The 18,542-nt window shown below is 40.2% G+C and overlaps 1 protein-coding gene across 4 annotated transcripts in view; it reads right to left on the bottom strand.

Moving 5' to 3' along the window:
- The window catches only part of ARFGEF3 (ARFGEF family member 3), a 96,726-nt gene that overhangs the window by 12,989 nt on the left and 65,195 nt on the right, over positions 1-18,542 (bottom strand). For all 4 annotated transcript variants that reach the window (XM_055810551.1, XM_055810553.1, XM_055810554.1 and 1 more), the window contains 13 exons: positions 18,116-18,430; positions 16,448-16,581; positions 14,778-14,923; positions 13,033-13,212; positions 12,508-12,652; positions 11,274-11,396; positions 8,881-8,984; positions 7,178-7,322; positions 4,373-4,501; positions 3,642-3,818; positions 2,956-3,070; positions 2,214-2,316; positions 1,449-1,580 (listed from right to left, as the gene is read on the bottom strand). In XM_055810551.1, the coding sequence (XP_055666526.1) occupies positions 1,449-1,580; positions 2,214-2,316; positions 2,956-3,070; positions 3,642-3,818; positions 4,373-4,501; positions 7,178-7,322; positions 8,881-8,984; positions 11,274-11,396; positions 12,508-12,652; positions 13,033-13,212; positions 14,778-14,923; positions 16,448-16,581; positions 18,116-18,430 (1,948 nt within the window). The remainder of the gene's footprint in view (positions 1-1,448; positions 1,581-2,213; positions 2,317-2,955; positions 3,071-3,641; positions 3,819-4,372; positions 4,502-7,177; positions 7,323-8,880; positions 8,985-11,273; positions 11,397-12,507; positions 12,653-13,032; positions 13,213-14,777; positions 14,924-16,447; positions 16,582-18,115; positions 18,431-18,542) is intronic.

Here is an 18,542-nt window from a genome sequence, read left to right as displayed (position 1 = left end):
TTGCTAAAACAGCCTCAGAGCCATGGGCTACCTCTAGACACCCAGAAGAGCGCAGGGGCAAAGGACAGACATCTTTTTCTTTGAACTTGTGTAAGGCATAATACCAAGTGCCAAAACAAGCTTTCTGCTGTCTGTATACTACTATCAGAAAATATCAGGTATAGTGGAGACAAAGACCTGGGGACAAGGAGTTGCATAGTTGCCTGTTGTACCTAGAAGGGTTGGCTGTTGGAAAGATTATTTCCAGCCATGAAGATACAACAGACACCTAACTTGCAATTCTTTGGGTGGGAAATGGGGAAACAACTCTCAGTTGCTGTAGCTTTGTTTTGTAGCTTAGTAGTTGTGTCAAATCCCCACTGAGGAGGACGTAGGGCATGCTACTGACGGTGTCTACAAGAAAAGAAAGCAGGGAATGGGGCATTAATGCTTGAGTTCTTAATCTTTAAAACTTAATTTAAAACATTTTTTTCTATTCAAAGTCTGCCACTGCCACGTTATTAGTGATCACAAATCCTGGTCTGCGTGTCTCAGATTTTCAATTTTCACACGGCATCAGGGTATGATTAATCAAGTCAGAAATTGACACCAAACATCTATTGGCTCTTTTAATCCAGCTGCTTTCCGATGCTGAAACTGTCATACAGTATTTACAGTTTCATGGTACCCTGCAGGTCATTAAATTCAGTCTGCTGTATTTCAAGGAACCCATTTCATACAACCACTTCCATAAAGTGAACAATGTCCATTGTAGTCAAAAAGACCCTGAGAAGGTTGTCTCCAAGCTTGCTCTGCTGATTAGGATTTAGTGGTGAGTTTTAAATTATTTGTTAAATGTCAGCATTATCCTCTAGTTCTCAAGAACTGTTTTTCTTCTCTGCAATCTATACCCAAGTGTTTCTAGAAAAAAAATTTGCATTCCTCTTCAAACTCTGTTTTGATAGGTTGAATAAATCTTGTTTTCCAGTTTCATATCACAGTCTCTGTTGCAGTGCATTTTTTGTCCTTTGAATGTATTGTTCTTTAACAGAGTCATCAGAAATATGTATGATATTCTAGATGAGGATTCATAGTGACACTACTAGTTCCCTTTCTCCATCAGAAACATTTCCACTGATGTAATGGCAACTAGGGTTGCCATTTTCAAAGCTACATTACACAATAGGCTCATCGTCAGTCCTCCTCAGGTACCTATGCATCTTCCCCCCACCTTACGCATTCCCAAGTCCTGCTTACGGGGGGGACAGTTTTAAGGTGTGTGGGGGGGGTTTCCTATTTTTTATTACTTTGTCTCAATACTACTGTTAGACACATAAATGTTAGTCTGGTGACGAGGAAGTCTTTGCCCATATAATTTGTGAGGAAGGTGGTGGTAAAGATATACTTTTGTAAAGAAAAGCCCCAAGTTTAAAAAGTTCTCTGGCTTCCCCAGAAATGTCAGTCCGTACCTGTTGTGCCATGGCTCTGATTCTCCAGTATTCAGCTTCAGCGCTTGGTGAGAGGGAGGGGGCTGCCACCTTTACTTCACAGGCATCTCCACTAAAGCTTTCAGAACCACTGTGGAAATAGCCCAACAGGTTCTATAGAGAGACACAACATCAGACTTTCACTGTGCGTTACATGAAGCCAGTGACTAGTGCTGCACAGCCTGTTTGTGTGTGATACAAGATTCAGAGGGATCTGTCCCGTTACCATCAGCTGGGCACTTGCTGTTTAGCAGTAATTGTGTATTGTAATGCAAAGGCATTACAAATTTTTATGTACTCTGGCTTGTGAATGACTTAACAGGATTTTTTGTTACAAGAAAGACAGTGAGTTGAGAAATAATCTATATGGAGCATAGAGCTACAGCATCAAGTAAGCAGCTTTGTCTTCTGTCTAGTTTTAGCCAATCCAGAGGAAGAAATTGATCAAAAGGTAAGTTTTCACCTACTTAACTCTTCTGATTTCATACTGGCAAGGCAATTTAAAGCCTGGATGGTAAGCAACTAGTGTTGTTCATACATGTTTAGAAAAACTGATTTCAACCTCCATTGTTGTTCAACACCTTTCATGGTGAATTGACAAAATAACAAAAGCTGCCACATAACCTTTATGCTTCTCTTCTGGGCCCTTTACCCCAAAAGTTTTCTGAAAAATGAAAACCAACCTGTCAAAAGTGAGTCTATAACTAGTGTGATTACATTTTGACTGTCAGCAAAAAGGCAGTTTACCTTTACTGGCTCCAGAGTGGCAGAGAAGGCATCCTGCAAGGCACAACATGCAAGCCTCCACATCTCTTCAGTAAATACAGGCCCTGCTGTCACTAACACGTACCTGCAAGGACACAGGAGAGCGTTACCATGTTCAGAAGGAACTAGACAATTCTTACTTGTAACAGGAGAAGGTTGAAAATGGAACAAAAGGCCTACTCCGTAGCTAGCTAATGATATCCAATCTCCTCAGCTGTTACCCTGACCTATTTTTGTAATTACGCTGTAGCATTGACGGGTTTTTTGTCTCCTTTGCTTTTCCTCTTTCAAGTAGTCATCTTGCCATGACAAGAACCATATATTGTGTAACTATGTAATGCAGTGCTTATTTTGATTATGATTGTAATAACCTGAAGACTGGGAAAGGTACTAATTACCTCTAAAGACCTGTGAATTCCAACAGAAGGACCCTTGATTATTTTCCTAAGGATTAACTATTGACTGACTGCATATAAGTAATGTATGAGTGCTTTTTATGGGAATCATACACATAGTAATGCCTAAAATTACTGGTTCTGAAGCAGACTGAAAACAGCAGGAAAAGGTTGGTAAAGTCTAAAATTCATTATTTCAATAACAAGAGATAGATATATTGTAGACTTCTTTTGAGATATTGACCGACGTAAGCAGTCCACAAGTTCTTCAAAGATATAGACTTTTTTTTTTTTTTTAATATCCTAACAGAGTGAACAAACTGTATTACCTGATACAAGAGCAGCCAACTCTGGAAATAATTTCTGTTGGTTCTGCTACACAGGCTACCAGCAACTTGAAAAGATCTTTCAGCATAGTATTGATCATATTTTCATAACCAATATCTATAAGGAAAAGACAGACTGGTTTTAACATAATTGCCTTTTCATTATAATTAAACAGTCTTATTAAACTTACTGTTATTCAGACTTTTGAAAACCAAATTCCTTTTATGCAGTTATCACTGGAGTTCAATTTTGAAACGTGTCATATCAAACTGGAATAAGAACAATCTTTTTGATGTTAACAATATAAAATGTCTGGACTAAAGTGGTACTGTAGAAATCCTGTTAGATCCTGTTTCTGCTAGTCTAGTTCTTTATGATCAAAGTCTCAGTATCTTCTTTTAGAAAGTATAATATAGACTGTGATGACTTAATTTTGAAGACAGCCCTGCTCTGAGCAGGAGGCTGGACTCAGTAGCTTCCATAGGTACCTTACAATTTATTTTCTTTTTCCATAATTCTAAACCCTATAAAGAAAGAAAAAAAACCCTCAAATGGACAGAAATTTTCAGCCCTCCTATTATATTTGAGCAACCAAAAGCAATGAAACCATCTCCCCAAGTAACTGTTCAGTAACATGCCCCTGACGACTGTCAGTAGACATGTATGTACATACAGTACAATGACATACCTGAGTGTATGAAATTTTGAATGTGCTCCACTACAAGTTCACAGGAAAGGCCAATGGCATGCTTGAAATTAGCAGATGCCACATCCCAGTAAGAATGGTCACCATGGCTGCGATGGAGCCAAAGAGACATCGTGGGAAGAAGAAGATGTACAACTGCATAAATGCCAAATCCTGGTCCTTAAAATAAACACAATTATGGTTGTATATTTTTGCTTACAAAGCCTACATGCACAGCAAATTCGCTAAGCTGTTCCAAGCTTGAGGCCAGGGATGATGCTAAAGAAAGCAGGTTCTGAAACATTTTTTGTGGGATGAGAGAGGTAAGCAGTCTGGGATTTAGTTGTGAGGTAATATTATACGAACATTTAGCCAACTGTTTACCTGCTGTCTCTCCCAGCAGGTCTACAGGATTACATGATTTTCTTTTTCCATTTCCTGGACACCAGGCAAATGTTTTCTGTGGCTAGGACATCAATAGAGTACCGCACCTCTTTATTTGTGCAGTAAATCTAAGAGTATGTTCAACAATACTTTTACAAGACGCCTTTTGTCAACATAGAACAATTCACTAACTGGAACAACAAATCATACTCTAAGAAAATCCCTTTCTATTTGAGAATGTCTCTGTGTAGCTCTAGTGTCAGTAACACACTTTACAGAAGTGGTTTTGGATTCTAAGAGGTTCGGGTTAGGGCTCTGCTAGCTCATGTTTTATCAAGCCCTTTCATTACCAGGTGTCTTGGCAACATCCCTCAGCAATTCAAAGAGCAGATCCAAAGTAGGAGGCTGGTGCTGACGGGGACAGTTGGATATGGCAGTTGTTAATTCTTCCAGCAGAATAATCCAGACATTGATAAGGCCTACAAGTAGGGAAACAATGATTAAAAATCATGAGTGAGATACTGCACTGACCACAGGTGGAACTTGTCCTCAGAAAGTGACAGAGGCTAAGAAATTAACTAACTTAAAGATCATGGTTTCTTGCGTGTTCACTGTTGCTGCGTAATGGTTGTGGGCAACAGCAATTTTTTAAATTGCCTCCTTTTCCTTCTCTTTGTATTAAGTTTGTATTTTTTCCCATCCTTCCTCCTCCACATACACCTTGTTCTGGTCTTCTTTCTTAGTTCACTACTTCCACTAGTTCAGTCTTTTTATCTTCAGTTTTGTTTGTTGTTTTTTTTTCATGGGACATTTTACGTATCTCACTACCATTGCACATGCTGCCCAGAATGGATTGTACTCATTTAGATTATGCTTTTAGGTAAGGAACCTAAGGTGATTAGCTAGGATTTAACTGGCTCTATTTGGTACCCAGAACTGAACAGCAATAATACCTCAGGCTGCCTCACAAGTCATCTTTAGATGTTAAGAGGTCACAGATAGAAGAATATTAAATGTGGATAGGGCAGAACTGGACAACTACAGAACAGCAGTTCGGATACAGGTAGTACTGTGAGTTCATATCTACATTACCAAACATGTATCTCCTAAAATATTATGGGATATAAATAGTTTTTAATAGAATTAAATACCATCTTAATAGAAGATGGTTAGGAACTGCTGCCCTTTAATTTTGCACAGATCACTTAAGTACTTGCTAGTTCCCCATGATATTCTGAAAGACTAGAAGCATCTTGTGTATTACACTCATAATGCTCCTGCAATATATAGTGTTATTCTTGAGCTAAGTCTCCTTAAAAGGCTGTGGGTTTATCAGGCTAAAATGGATTTTATTTTGGTCCGTTTTCTCTGCCACTGGTAGCCATGCTGCTGTAATCTGTGTCTGCATGATGCTTGTTGGCAAATTATGTTCCAAAAGCAATAAAAAAGGCTGTAAGGGAACTTTGTTTAAGACGCGCTAAATTCACTGACTGCAAGAGTCTTCCTGAGAATCAAGGAAAAAAACAGCGAAATCATTACTTAGTAACTGGGTCATCATTTATTTATTCACACCATTTCCACAGGCCAGTATGTATGGTGGCATTGTTTGAAGTCATACAGACTTTAATGATATTTCTAGATAAGGGAACAGCACCAATCACTCAGCATGAAATCTGGGTATCTTCAAATCTGGAAGAACTGAGTATCTTTTAGAAATACCCTCTTTAAGAGTATGGCATGGAATCAAACAAACTATGAAAATACACTGCACCACCATATGGCAAAGCGGGCTAAAACATTTTGCCCCATCTTGGTACTGACTTTCAGCGCTAGAATGCCAGGTGAAGCACTGTCTTCTGTCTTGATAAAGTCAGTTTGCCTAGCAATGTTCTAACACCATTACCAGCTAAATAAAGATAAGGTGAAAGTTTAGTGCTTAGCTCTGACAAGAGCCAAATCAGAAGGTTTCTTTGCTGCAGGGTGGCATTTTTATTTAGAGCAAGCAAGACATTAATAGGCAGAGCCACTTCAGAACAGCAGGCAGCGGTGCTCACCTCAGATGGGGAGACCCTTGGTCAAGTCCCAAGCCTGACTCAAAGCAGAGACTTCAGTGACTTGGGTCTCCCACATCCCAGGTGACCATCCTAAAATTTCCAGACAGAAGAAAACCGAAAACAGAAAGAAGAAAGTAAGAGTTGGTTGTTTTTTTTAAAAAAGCCCAACACTAGGACTTGTGGTTTGCTTTTTTCAGAAAGCAGCTTTTCTCTCCTTTATCCAGGGTAGCAGTGGAACAGGACAACCCATGTGATGGAACAGCCTATATAAAATCAGGTACCACAAGTCATTCTGTTGAGGCATGTGAATGAAAGGCATTGGAGTCAGCCTGCTTTCTGCCTGGTTGGAGCTGGCTCTTCACAGAGGCAGCCAGGTCAGAACAGCTCAGTAGTTCAGATATTCAAAAGCATCTATACTGCTTTGAAGGGCCATCACTAGTCCAGAAGCAGTAAGGCTGCATTCCTGTACCGCTTGGCTCTGCACAGATCTAGTTCATCAAGCACCTGATTAATCCACAACCCACATAGCCACACAAATAATCAAGAGACAAATGCTGCTGGTTTTTCTGGAGGTCATAGTGCTTTCTATGGACTATAGAAATACACCATTTAGTTCAACAGACCACAGAACATAAGTTTGGAACCGTATTTAAACAATTATTCTTTATCTTTCTAAACTCCTACTCAACAGTGGTATTTTTTCTGTTAAAGGAAAACCTGCCGATATAAACCTTAAAAGGTTTTCACTACTTTACTTCAGCTGTAGTCCAGAAAGTATTTTTGTGTTAGCTTTCAGAGATACAAACTCGTTGTATTATGCATATCAGGATAATGAACATATTATCTATTAAAATAATATAATTTTGTCTCAAGAGAGGGGCAGTATTTTTCTTCTATCGAACTGTATCTTTTAACGTAAAGAAAGTGACATGACCTGAACTTTCAAGTTCTGTGTGCATGCGAGTGTGGGTAGACAGCAGGGATATGATAAACTATGAAGTTTTTACCTTCCTTTTTGCTTTCAGCAGTTGGCAAAATTTACAGTGACAAGTGGAAGAAGCAATTGATTGATTCCACATTTACTGTTTTTAATGCACTTACCAGTGTCGTCATCAAAATCAGAAAGGATGCACTCAATGCCATCCTCACTGCTGGCTGACTGCTCCTGCACTCTTCGGGGCAAGTTAACCAGCCGGCCACTGAGGAAGATGGGTTTCAAGGGCATTTTATAGATTTTGGCTAACAACTTGAGAAGGCAGGGGGAGGGGGGTGGGGAGGAGGGCAGGGAGGGAAGAAAGAGAAGAAAAGATAAATATATATGGGAAAGTTTGTAAAAGCTATCACATACAACATAGGTAAGTAAAATAAAATAAAAGCTACAAAAGCAGCATAATCTCAGCAACTGTTCTGTTCATTCCGCAACAGTGTAAGTGAAGAACAACTAGAGGCATAAGTCTTCTGTTCATTTACAAGTAAGGGGTGTCAGGGGGAGAAAGAGAGGGAGAAAAGCAATTTAAATAACACAGTCTTGGGAAGTGAGTGTGGTCCCTCCTCATTTCTGAAGACAAATGTTACTACTTACTGATTGCACCTATGACCTAAAAAGCTCCGCTGGCTGTACACAGAAAATTTTGGAGCTCTGAAGGAGTAAGTAAACACTGACAAAAGGACCTGTACAGGTTTACTTCAGAGCTTCATTGCCTGGGTTGTCCATTACATAACAAATGCAAGTTTTGCAGAATTGTGCTATAGCTGGGACGCTACCAGTATTTTACCAGACCTTTCTAAACCATGTATTTGCAATATACAGACAGGATTTATTTTTAACATCCTTCTTCTTCTACTGGCTAGTTAAAAGGTGTAACCAGATAAAAATGGCTGCTTCTTTAAAAGAGGAGAAAATATTTCTTCCTCACTGTGGACTGGGGTTTGTAAGAATGAGGAAGAGTGATGTGATACACATAGCACATACATAGAACATACATTAGATATACACACAGATATCCAACTATATTTTTTTAGGTGAACAAGATCACAAGTACAGTTTGATATGTCTGCTGCTTATTATTCTGAGCTGCCTTATTCTTTCCTTCTCCTCTCAGCCTGTGTACTGAATCCACCCATTACTCTGAATTTAGATATTAAGTCCTTTCAGCTACAGTGATATCTTTTGTTATACGTTTGTATTGTACCCAGAAAAAACATGGCCTGGGTCCAAAAAAAAGACCTCCAGGTACTACAGAAATACAAACATTATAAAATCAGACAAAAACTATCCTAATAACCCTGGATAATAATCCGTAATGTGTGCAAGGAGATTACAGGAAACATGCCAGCATTCCAGCATTCTAATTGTTAGAGATTTGCCCTGAGCTTCAGATAAGTTTTCATGGTACAGATAAGCTGCTGCTGCGTTTTAGAGGGTGTAACCTGTTGCTGTTCTTCAGATCTGAGAATTCTCGGGGGTTTTTGTTCTCCATTCCCAACACTGTTTATGGTAACTATTTAAATAAGAATGAATGTAGCTTTGAATATGTCACTACTAGGTTTTGAACATTCACACTTTCCACATGCTCCTTGGGTCTGAGTGTTTTTACCTCCTCAAGTTTTCCAACATTACCTGCCCTAGAAGGTGTAAGATTCCTTCAGATCACACTTTCCTTCTGGCAGTGCAGGTTATTACCATCAGGCTTACCACAAATCCTGTGGTATTCATGCAAACCAGCTAACCATTGATGCATAGCCCAGAGTTTAGAACAGTTTCCTAGGCCAGCTTAGTACCTGTGTAAGATTGTCCACTATACCTGAGAACATCTCCTGAGGTAATCAAGCGCGGGAAGGCACAAGTCTGTAGATGCAGATCCTAATCCTGGCACACAGTCACCCATCTCCTTACAATCTACTTCCCCTGCGGACAGGAAAGGCAGCATTGGGAAGGACAGAAGACAAACAAACGTAGCATTAGTTTTCCTTTTTCATTCAGTTGTGCCCTAATGTCTGAACAGAACCCAGAAAACATCTTTTGTTTGATCTTATTAGATGACAACCAGATGACCCTCATACAAACAACAGAGTAATATTGGTCACAGTTTATACATGGACTTTTATATGAATAAATGCTTTAATAGATACATGCCTATTTAGTAACTCTTTAGTAGAGCCTTTGGGAGTTCTTATAATCATACCTTATAGTCATCTGTCATATTGACTCCCACTTTTTTCCACAAGTGTATGAATTACTTGCTCAAATTCACCCTTCACTCAATTAATGTACTCATTTTTTTCTATTCATTTGCACCCCAGTGCCCTGGCAAATGCTTCTACCACAAGTTTTTCCTTCTAGTTTATTTACTTCTTAAATACAACATTTTATGTTTTGTGCCACAATATTTCCTTCTACTAATTCAGATGTCAAGGTCTCATAGTTTCAGCTGTAAGATGTCCTCAGGCTCTAGTGTCTCAGTGTGACAGGTATTACTAACTCTGTGGCATGAGCAGTCTCCTACTTTTAGGTCAGCTTCACTAAGAGTATTAAATAAGCAGGTCAGTTCCAAGGCGTCCTGTTGCAGAGCTCCTCCCTGGATAACTCCACTCACTCCACTATCTTCCCTGTCTGCACAGCCTGTTCTCCTCCCCTCTCAGGCAATGTTCTGCCCATTCTAGAATATCTGGCTCAAAACCATTTTTCCTTTTTAGCCAAATCTGAAGCTTTACTCAATACCTATATACATTAACATTTTATTGTCTTAAAAGCTATTCCTCTCATAAACCCCACAAGATTATATTAATACCTTTTATTAAATCCTACTTTATCTCCTTTGACTGCATTTATTTGCTTTTTCTATGCCCTTAACTGTTCCCTCCATAATGCACTTTAAAGTCTTGTCTACTATTGAGATCAGCTAAGTCAGACAGTGAAGTCTGAATCCTTTAGTTTTATGTTAAAATGCACATAAATGCACATAAATATTTGTTATTGCCTAGTACTGAAGTATCTATATGTATAGTAGACTATACAGAAGTCCTACTGCCTTTAATACAAAAAAAAAAGATCTTGCTTTTTGACATGTGACCATAAAGCAGATAAGTTTATCTCATGAAAGCAAGAAACCTAAAGAAATATGACAGGCTTTTAAGTTCTCCAGAAGGAACACGAGTTCCCTCTACTGGTACTGGCCATGCAAGTTTTTTTTCTCTTTTGTAGTAATAACTATAATTCTGGTCTGTCACCACAAGCTGAATTCTGCACCCATTGAAATCAATGGTGAAACAGCTTAATAAGATGAGCTAACGTTAAAGACTAGGTCTGCTGCAGTTAGGTGCTTCAATTAAACCCGTCACTTACAGACCTAGATACCTCTGTGCATTAATACACATATAAAACACAAAAGCCCCATTTTACCACTCATTAGAAGTTTTGCAATTTACGTAAGGGAAAAAAAAAAAGAAGTCATTGCTACAGTTCAGTGAAAAGGGTCAAATTCTAATGATCAAGGCAAGCCAGGGAACACATGGGGGCAGAATGACCCAACATCATTTACTTTTGTTCTGAAGTCTGGTGAAGCACCACAATTACTCTGCAGGGTTACCTTGACTTGACATGCCTAGTCTCCGCTGCCCTCAGTAACACAACAAAGAACACCTAACCACGGGAACAGAGTGTTGTTAGTTGCAAAGCTCATGATCTCACTGAAGGTTCAGCAGGTTTTCAGCACTGCATATGCCAAACTACTGCTGCTGCGGTGGGCAAGGCTAGAAAGGAGCCATACGGCTTTGACCACCGAATGCAAAACGTACCGTGTTCTGTTGCAGACAATCCATGCTGTCACTGCACAGTGCCAGCCCATTTCTGCAATATTCTGGGTTTTGGTGTTGGGTTTTTTATTATTATTTATTTCATTATTTAAATTAATATAAGCAAGTCCTGATGAAAATTAAGATCAAACGAAGCAGACATTTAATAGTGAGATGCATCTCTGCTGCTACAATAACTTGAAGAATTGATACCATTAAAAATGTTCCTGAAATAATCCCTTGGTCTTGATTTTATTTTGTTAAAGTATTCTGGACTCAATTTCTTGACTGCCTTTCTCTTCCTTACCATACTATGTATTACATGACTGAATTCTCCTATTCTGCAGGATCAAGTTTGACACACCGTGACTTAATAGCATAATAAGAAAATGAAAATATTTACCCAGTCCTTTGACAAACTTCATAAGGCACATAATATAACTGGTGGCAGCGTTGGCAAAGACCTGGATGCTGTCTGTGTTTAGAAATGCTTCAAAGACATCAAACACCGGAGCCTGGCGTTTCCCTGTGGAAATAACAAGATGAGAACTCTTCCCCATCCGCCATAAAGGTAATTTTCCAACAGTTTTTCAGCAATTTAACTGAATCTGTAGAATCTCGTCTGTTCTGGGCAGAGACAGAAATTAGCTTAGAAGTAAAACCTCCTCTTGCTCCAGAGGCAACTCTGGTAGCCCTTCACAGGAAGAAATACGGACTCCCTCCTCTGCCTTACATCTATGAAGAGTGTCAGCTGATGCCTGCCCAAATGGTAAGAGCAGGTTTGAGCTTTTCAGCTCAGGAGGTTTCTGGTTTAGTTTTTGATAACTGCCAAGATGACAGCAGTCACGTGGGAAAACTATTCAGACTGTACAGTAACAGAATAGCCTTGCTTTTCCTAAGCAGATTATCAGTCTTCAAACGCTGTATACACTTGCATTTAGCCATTGACCATAACAGATCTGAAAGACAAAATTTAGGAGGAAACCATATCCCTTACATGTGACCTGTAACATTTCAAAATACCTTCTAGTGTGGCAAAAGCACAGCTTTAAGTGACTTTCTCATACTACTCAGTTTCCATACAAGCAAACACCTCTAGGAGGGATGCAGAATTATTCTTACAGCAAACATGCCTTGTAAAAGTGCTAGAAATTTACTGCCTTCTGATTAAGTGCCTGGACAAGCACTTGCCTAGAGTATCACACTAAGTTACCCTGATCTATAAGAGTGATAGGTTTCACATAGTTAAGAAAGACAGTCCACATGAGACGCGGTGGTTGTACACAGTATGCTTTTCTTTCTCTAGCAGGACAGTAACAAGTGCCCAGCCAAGCTCAGCACTCCTGCACTCCTGTTTTGCTCAAAAATATTTCAGTAGGTTTGAGGCATTTCTTTCTCATTCTACTCATCTGCCAGAATCTAGAGGATAAAAAGTCAGAACAATACCTCTGCTTTCCCTCCCACCCCAACTAATAAACCAGATACTTCAGTACAGTCCTGAAGTATCGCAGTGCCGCTGCTAAGTGCCACTGTTCAGGTAGGGCGTTTAAATGGAGTTATAGTTAGTTATTATGTCCCCAAGGAATAAGACAGGGAAACAAAAGCACACATGAGACAGTCAGTACATAAGTCCTTACCCACAGAGTATTCTCCTACAAGGTACTCTTTAACCTCTGACTTGCTGCTGCTGTGCACTGTTTCCAGAGCACTGAACAGGGGTCTCCATCCTGACTGGATCTGGGTAGAACACATTTCCACCAACTCTCCTATAGAGGTGACCACCTGCAGACAGTGTAGGAGAGGTTAAAAAATAAAACCAAACCCCAGAACTGGTATATAGATGGACCTTCAGAAGGAATGAAGATGGCTTTAAACACATTCTCATATGTCAATACGTCAGTCTAGACTAATCCAGGATTTTATCTTTTAGATAATAGAGAGGTTCTATTTAATTGTTCTAAAGCCAGTTGTACTGTCTTTGTGCTTTGCCACAATGCTGGCTTAGGTAGGCAGAGCCTTCCCGACTCCTTGAAGATGATTAAGAGGCACCATTTGAAGGGAACTTGGGAGACACTCTTGAGTGGACCAAGTGCACTCTGGAAAGCATCCACCTTTTGGGCATGGGAGGCCAGATACAGACACCGTGATCAGGGCCAACTTGCCTGGTCTTGGACATCCTCATCACACAGCTCTAGCTGCATGATACGCTCAAAGGGGCGGAAAAGCGCTTCATTAAAGTGAAAATGAGAAGGCTCATTCCAGTCTGTCAGCATTTCAGTAAGGATGTCATGGATGAAGGAGACAGCCTTCCGAGACACGTGCCTCTCCTTATGACAGGCAGCCTGCAGAGAAAGGAGGAGTATTAAAGTTTGTCCAAGCAAAAAGTTTGCTTTTAGTGAGACACTTTTAAAGGAGATAAGCACTTTATGTTGCTGAAGCCTAAAAATGGCTTCATGACTAATGTGACTAGGGACCCCACTAATGAAAATGGGAGAGTACTGCCATGGAAACGGATGACTGAGACTCTGAGTTGCTTGGAGTCCAAAGATGCACGAAGGTTTGCTGACAATTCAAAAACCGCAGAGCTAAAAACAAATAAATAATAAACCCCCCAGAGCAGAAATTGTGTGAAATGTTGTCTTTTGTTTCTACCATGTGACCGTTTTTCCCTTTAAAAAGGTAGTTTCTGCATATATTCACCATACCTATCTATGCATGACCAAATGTCAGTTTTTATTTGGCTATTTATGGAACTTAAAAGTGAGAAGGATCTCATCACTTTTGGAAGAGCTATTAAAAAAATTAAACCATCGGTGAATCTGGATATAAATTTACTGTTTTGAACAACCATGCAGGTTTTGCTAAATTCTGTCCTTTCCCTGATGCTGCTTCTTCCCAGTAATGCCTTCATCTGCACTGAAGTCAACCAAATAGACTGACCAGCCCCGCATTCTAAAAAAATGGAAGGTACTTGAGTTTAAACTGGCTTGGGATCTTAAGAGAGTTGGAAATTTTCAGTATGTGAAAAGCATTTGAAGCGGTCTCAGGCATCTAAAGGCAAGCGAGACACTAGTTTTCAAGATAAAGGGCTGTTAAAGCATACAATAAAATAATTCTCTGCTATTTCTACTTCACTTAGAGGGATTCCACTGAGACTCCAATGTCTAAACTCTGTTGTAATATAGTCCACCCATTTCTTGAGTCAGTGAAATTAAGTGCTATGGCAATTTACTGAACAGCTCATCTCAAAACTCCAAAGCAGCATGCTGCCAGTAGACTTGGGCAGATGACCTCACCAACAGAAAGAAAGCAAGTACTGCACGTTTATTCATACAAACGATACAAATCAAAACACTCCGAAAAGTTAAGACACCAGCATTTCAGCAGGTAAGACTGAATGTTTGGCTGAGGAAAGGTCATTTGTTAGGACTGAAATTCATTACGTGCTGCTACTGACATGCCACTGCCCAGGGGTAACAAGGAAGGAGAAGGAAAGGAAAAAATGTCACCATCCTCTCAGTTGAGCTGGCTTTATGTGGGAAAAGAGAGCCTGTATCCTTTTATAGGAAAACTTGAAAGGACACAGACCTTGACTGGGAAAATAGGTAGATGGAGAAGTTACTTGTACCCTCTTAGGATGGTTTCCATCACATCCATCACATCCACAGAGGAAATACATTGCAAAAATTCAACACGCTGTCACTGGACCTGCCCATTTTAGTTATTTAAAAGTGCACCCCTCAGTGGCAGTATCACAATAATTGAGACAGTGTATACAATAACCCAACAGGAGTGTAACCAGATTTGACAATGTTGAGGGTTGATACGCATTTTAGGAGCTCTCTTCTCCAGCTTTTGCAGCCTTGCTATCTCCTGCACATATTCCCATTTTCTCCCCAACTCCTACCTCTACAAGGTGCGGTGCCACCAGGCTCCAGCAGCGCATGAGATGGAGCAACGGGCGAGATTTACTCCTTACAATTCTGAGCATGGCATCACCAAGTCGGAACAAGTGAAGTGCACTTCTCCTGTCCTGGATAGATTTTACTTCACCTACAAGAAAGTATAAGAAAATAAATGCAAGCTAACAACAGCTGCTCCTCCATCTCTAGATGTCTAAATTGGAACATAAATCAGGTTAGAAATTATTAGTATTGTCTGGGCGAAGGCAAGGAGGGTGATGGAGGAAAAAAAAAGAAAAAAAAAAAACTAAAATACAGCCTATGCCTCTACAGGTAGAAGACCAGGAGATGGACCCAAATTTTAAGAACGATGTGTTAAACACATTTTATTTTTCTTAAGCGATCTTATTTTGGCAAACTTTTTAAAGGGATGGGCTTGGAGAAGTAAAGCAAAAAAATTAAGCAAGGAGTTAAATAATTAAGACCCACAATAGCAGCTGCAAAACCCTTTGGTGACATCTACAGGAAAGAATATAAACTGCATATTATTTAGTTTTGGTTTGTCCTTTTGTATTTCTTATCAAGCAAAGGATATGAAGCAGAGAATGTCAGAAAATACTTTATTGTTCCCCAGCCAGTAATACTTGTTATCTCCTATTGAAAGGGATTCATCTTCCATTGCTCTTACAACATCTGGAAAGACACTTCATTCTCTCATTTAAAATATGCTGGTGCCTTTATCTCTAATGAAAGACGCAATCAGGGGGTATACCACTTTTAATATATATTACAAAAATTCAATTAATTGCTGTACCCTAATTTTAATTTCGTTATAACTAACTACTGTTGATTGAACACTATGCACCTGATAAGAAGCTCACTATATATTAAAAATAAAGTATGAATGTTGAGGCCTGGAGACAAGCAAGAGCAAAAACTGAACAACTTGGAGTGTTACATGGAGAAAATGACAAGTAGTGCTTCAAGCAGAGGCGAAACTGATTGAACTGGAGACATACACCAGATAAAATCCATGTCTGCTACAGGACAGAACAAAACCCGTATGATTAATGTAACTTCTACAGCCACAGTCGAATATATTCCTCTGGGTCCAATCCTGCTCTATTTGAGACAGTGATGGAAACGACAATTTGGAGGCTCTGCACTGTAAGGTATATGCTCCACTTGGCTGGGGAAGAGCAAGACAAATCCCACTGCTTCATTTAATGTTCTTCACTTGTGTGCTTTGTTTGCTATCACCCATTTTCTGAACACTTCTGAGGTTATCCCACTGTCAAATGCCTAACCTAAATCCACCGTCTTACGTCTACATTCACCCGAGTTCCCTAACTGGATCAGGCTCTAAAATGGAGCTGTGAGTAAATACCTGTGGATAACTAACACACCCCAAAGTCAAGAACCAAATTAATGTCCTCTGAAGTGTTTCATAGCAGGTGTGGATGCAGTCCCTGTCCAAAAAAAGCACTCAACATTTTCTAAAGACTTTGAATCACTCCTACAGAAAAAGATCTTACTAGACTACGTGCTGTGTTTTATTTACCCCTTGAAATTTCAATTGGAAAAATTAAAATTGTAGGAATACAAAGCAATTTCTGTAAGCAATACAGTTGTATATGAAACACAGAATTCTGTAAGGGATCTTCAGGCAATTTACCTGGCATTGCTAGGGAGTAATCAACTGTATCTGTGACTGAATGGAAAAGCTGGGCCTGAGAAGCCTTCTTGAGCTGGTAAAGGAAGCCTGCCAATGCCATCAGGTTTAACTTGTCAGCAGCATCTTCAAAGAGCCTGTGAGTGAAAGAACAGGATCTAATTGAAAAATTCATGAGATGCAGACTTAAAAGCTTATGTAGGAGAAACCCCCTTATCTGTACATGGCTACTATGTGTTGCCTTTGGTGACACATTGAGCTAATGAGGACTTCTTCATTTATACATGCTACAGAAAGACTTTGATCCAGAAGCTTTATTAATTGGAGGGTAGAAAGCAGGGTGCTGTAGGACCAGCCAGAACCCTTCCAAGGTTCAACTGCAGTATTACAACCAAAAATTCACTTTTTCAAGGAAACTTCCTCATTTACTGTATCTTAATTGCTATAAGCAGTTCGTGAAACAGTAATCAAAAAACAGTGAGAATACGCCCAGTCCGCAACACTGATCATGATAGCTTCATTGACTTCAGAGTTACACCAGTTTGCGCCATCTGAAGTTACAGCCCCTTGCATAAAAAACAAATTACTTCAAGTCTTAGACCTAGAGTTACTGTACCTGAATTGCTATTTTGGAATATAAACAAGAGTTGTTATTTTCAGCTGCAATAAGCTCTTAATAGTTAAAATCTGCACCCTTAAACCAGTAAACATGCTTACATAGGAGGTGGCTTCCGCAGAGATTAGTGAAATTTCACATGGTGCAGCCATAAGTTGACACAAAGACGATTTTCTGACACTGTTTTCCATGAAAAACTTCCTATAGTCCTAGAAGACTGGGGATCAAGTCCTACTAATGCCTGCACTGAACTGAAAGTGCAGAAATCAGACCCGCATCGTTAAAATTACAGTACTGCTATTCTCCAATCCTCAGAACCAAGTTGTATTGTGATGTTTCTGAATAAAAGGTACTTTCCACGCACAGTCAAATTCCTACAGGCAGTGTCAGTATGCGTTACTTTTTCCTCTGAACTTACCACCCTCTTATGAGCAGAGATTAAGAACGTAAAATGTCAGCTGGAGAAAAAAGGTTATTAGAAGCATGCAAACGCACGAAATTTTCAATTCTAGCCTGGGCTGCCAAAAGAGTAACAGAAATAGTGAGAAAGTCTGCAACATAGTCTGCAGACTGGACTGTTATAGGGACATTTAACCTAGCCATTCTGTGATCATGCTTGGTAGCCCTTCCTCCTCCGGACATGCTGGGGCAGGCTGACAAGCTGTCCACACAGTCCTGACAGAAGCAGCTGCTTTCTAATTGACACTGCTCTTGTCACTCAGTACCTCAGGAGAAGACACCCACTTATTTTGTCAACAGATTAATTTATATGCAAGCAACAAATCCACCCCTCTCAGGATACATTTGATTTACTTGGCATATTCACTGTTGTGCACAGACATACTCAGCCAGTACCAGCAGGACAAGTACTGCAGAGATGCAGAAACTCAGGTCTTTTAGGAACTGCTGGTTGTGATGCACACACAGCTCTTGTGAAACTCAACTGAAACAAGCAGCTGCAATGGACAAAGATCAGGTGACACTGTACCACAAAAGGTCCATTTTGGTCATGTTTTGGGAACAAGGATTCCGGTTCCTGACTACAATGCTTTTACCTGTCAGCTTGCGTGGAGAGCGTGAGAACAGCCTTGGCAGCACTGGTCCCACACAGCAGGCTGCCCCCACGGAAGTCAAAAGCTCTGCCCTTACTGCTCTCCTTGATGAGTTCCTGGATAGAAACCGGCTGAATGACAGGATTGCTGCTGAGGCTGGTCTCCTGCTCAGAGGTCAGCGCCTGGGGGGATTCCCCAGGCTCAGAGTCTGGGTGCAGCCCTCCAGGTGCCTGCTGTGACTTGGTGATGGTAAGGGAGGGCTGGGGAGCACCATCACTGAAGTGGGTGTGCTCCAGCGTGCTGATGTACTCGCACACCCTGAGAACAGGAGAAGCAAAAGATTAATAAAACCCCCAAAACAACAACTCCTCCCCCCACTAATCACCAGAGTCACTGAAAAAATGCTTGGGTCTGCACTTCGGAAGCGAGT

Source organism: Falco peregrinus, chromosome 7 (assembly GCF_023634155.1).
Source record: "Falco peregrinus isolate bFalPer1 chromosome 7, bFalPer1.pri, whole genome shotgun sequence".
Taxonomy (NCBI): Eukaryota; Metazoa; Chordata; class Aves; order Falconiformes; family Falconidae; genus Falco; species Falco peregrinus.
Note: the sequence above shows the minus strand (reverse complement) of the source record. Positions and strands in the feature narration are given on the sequence as shown.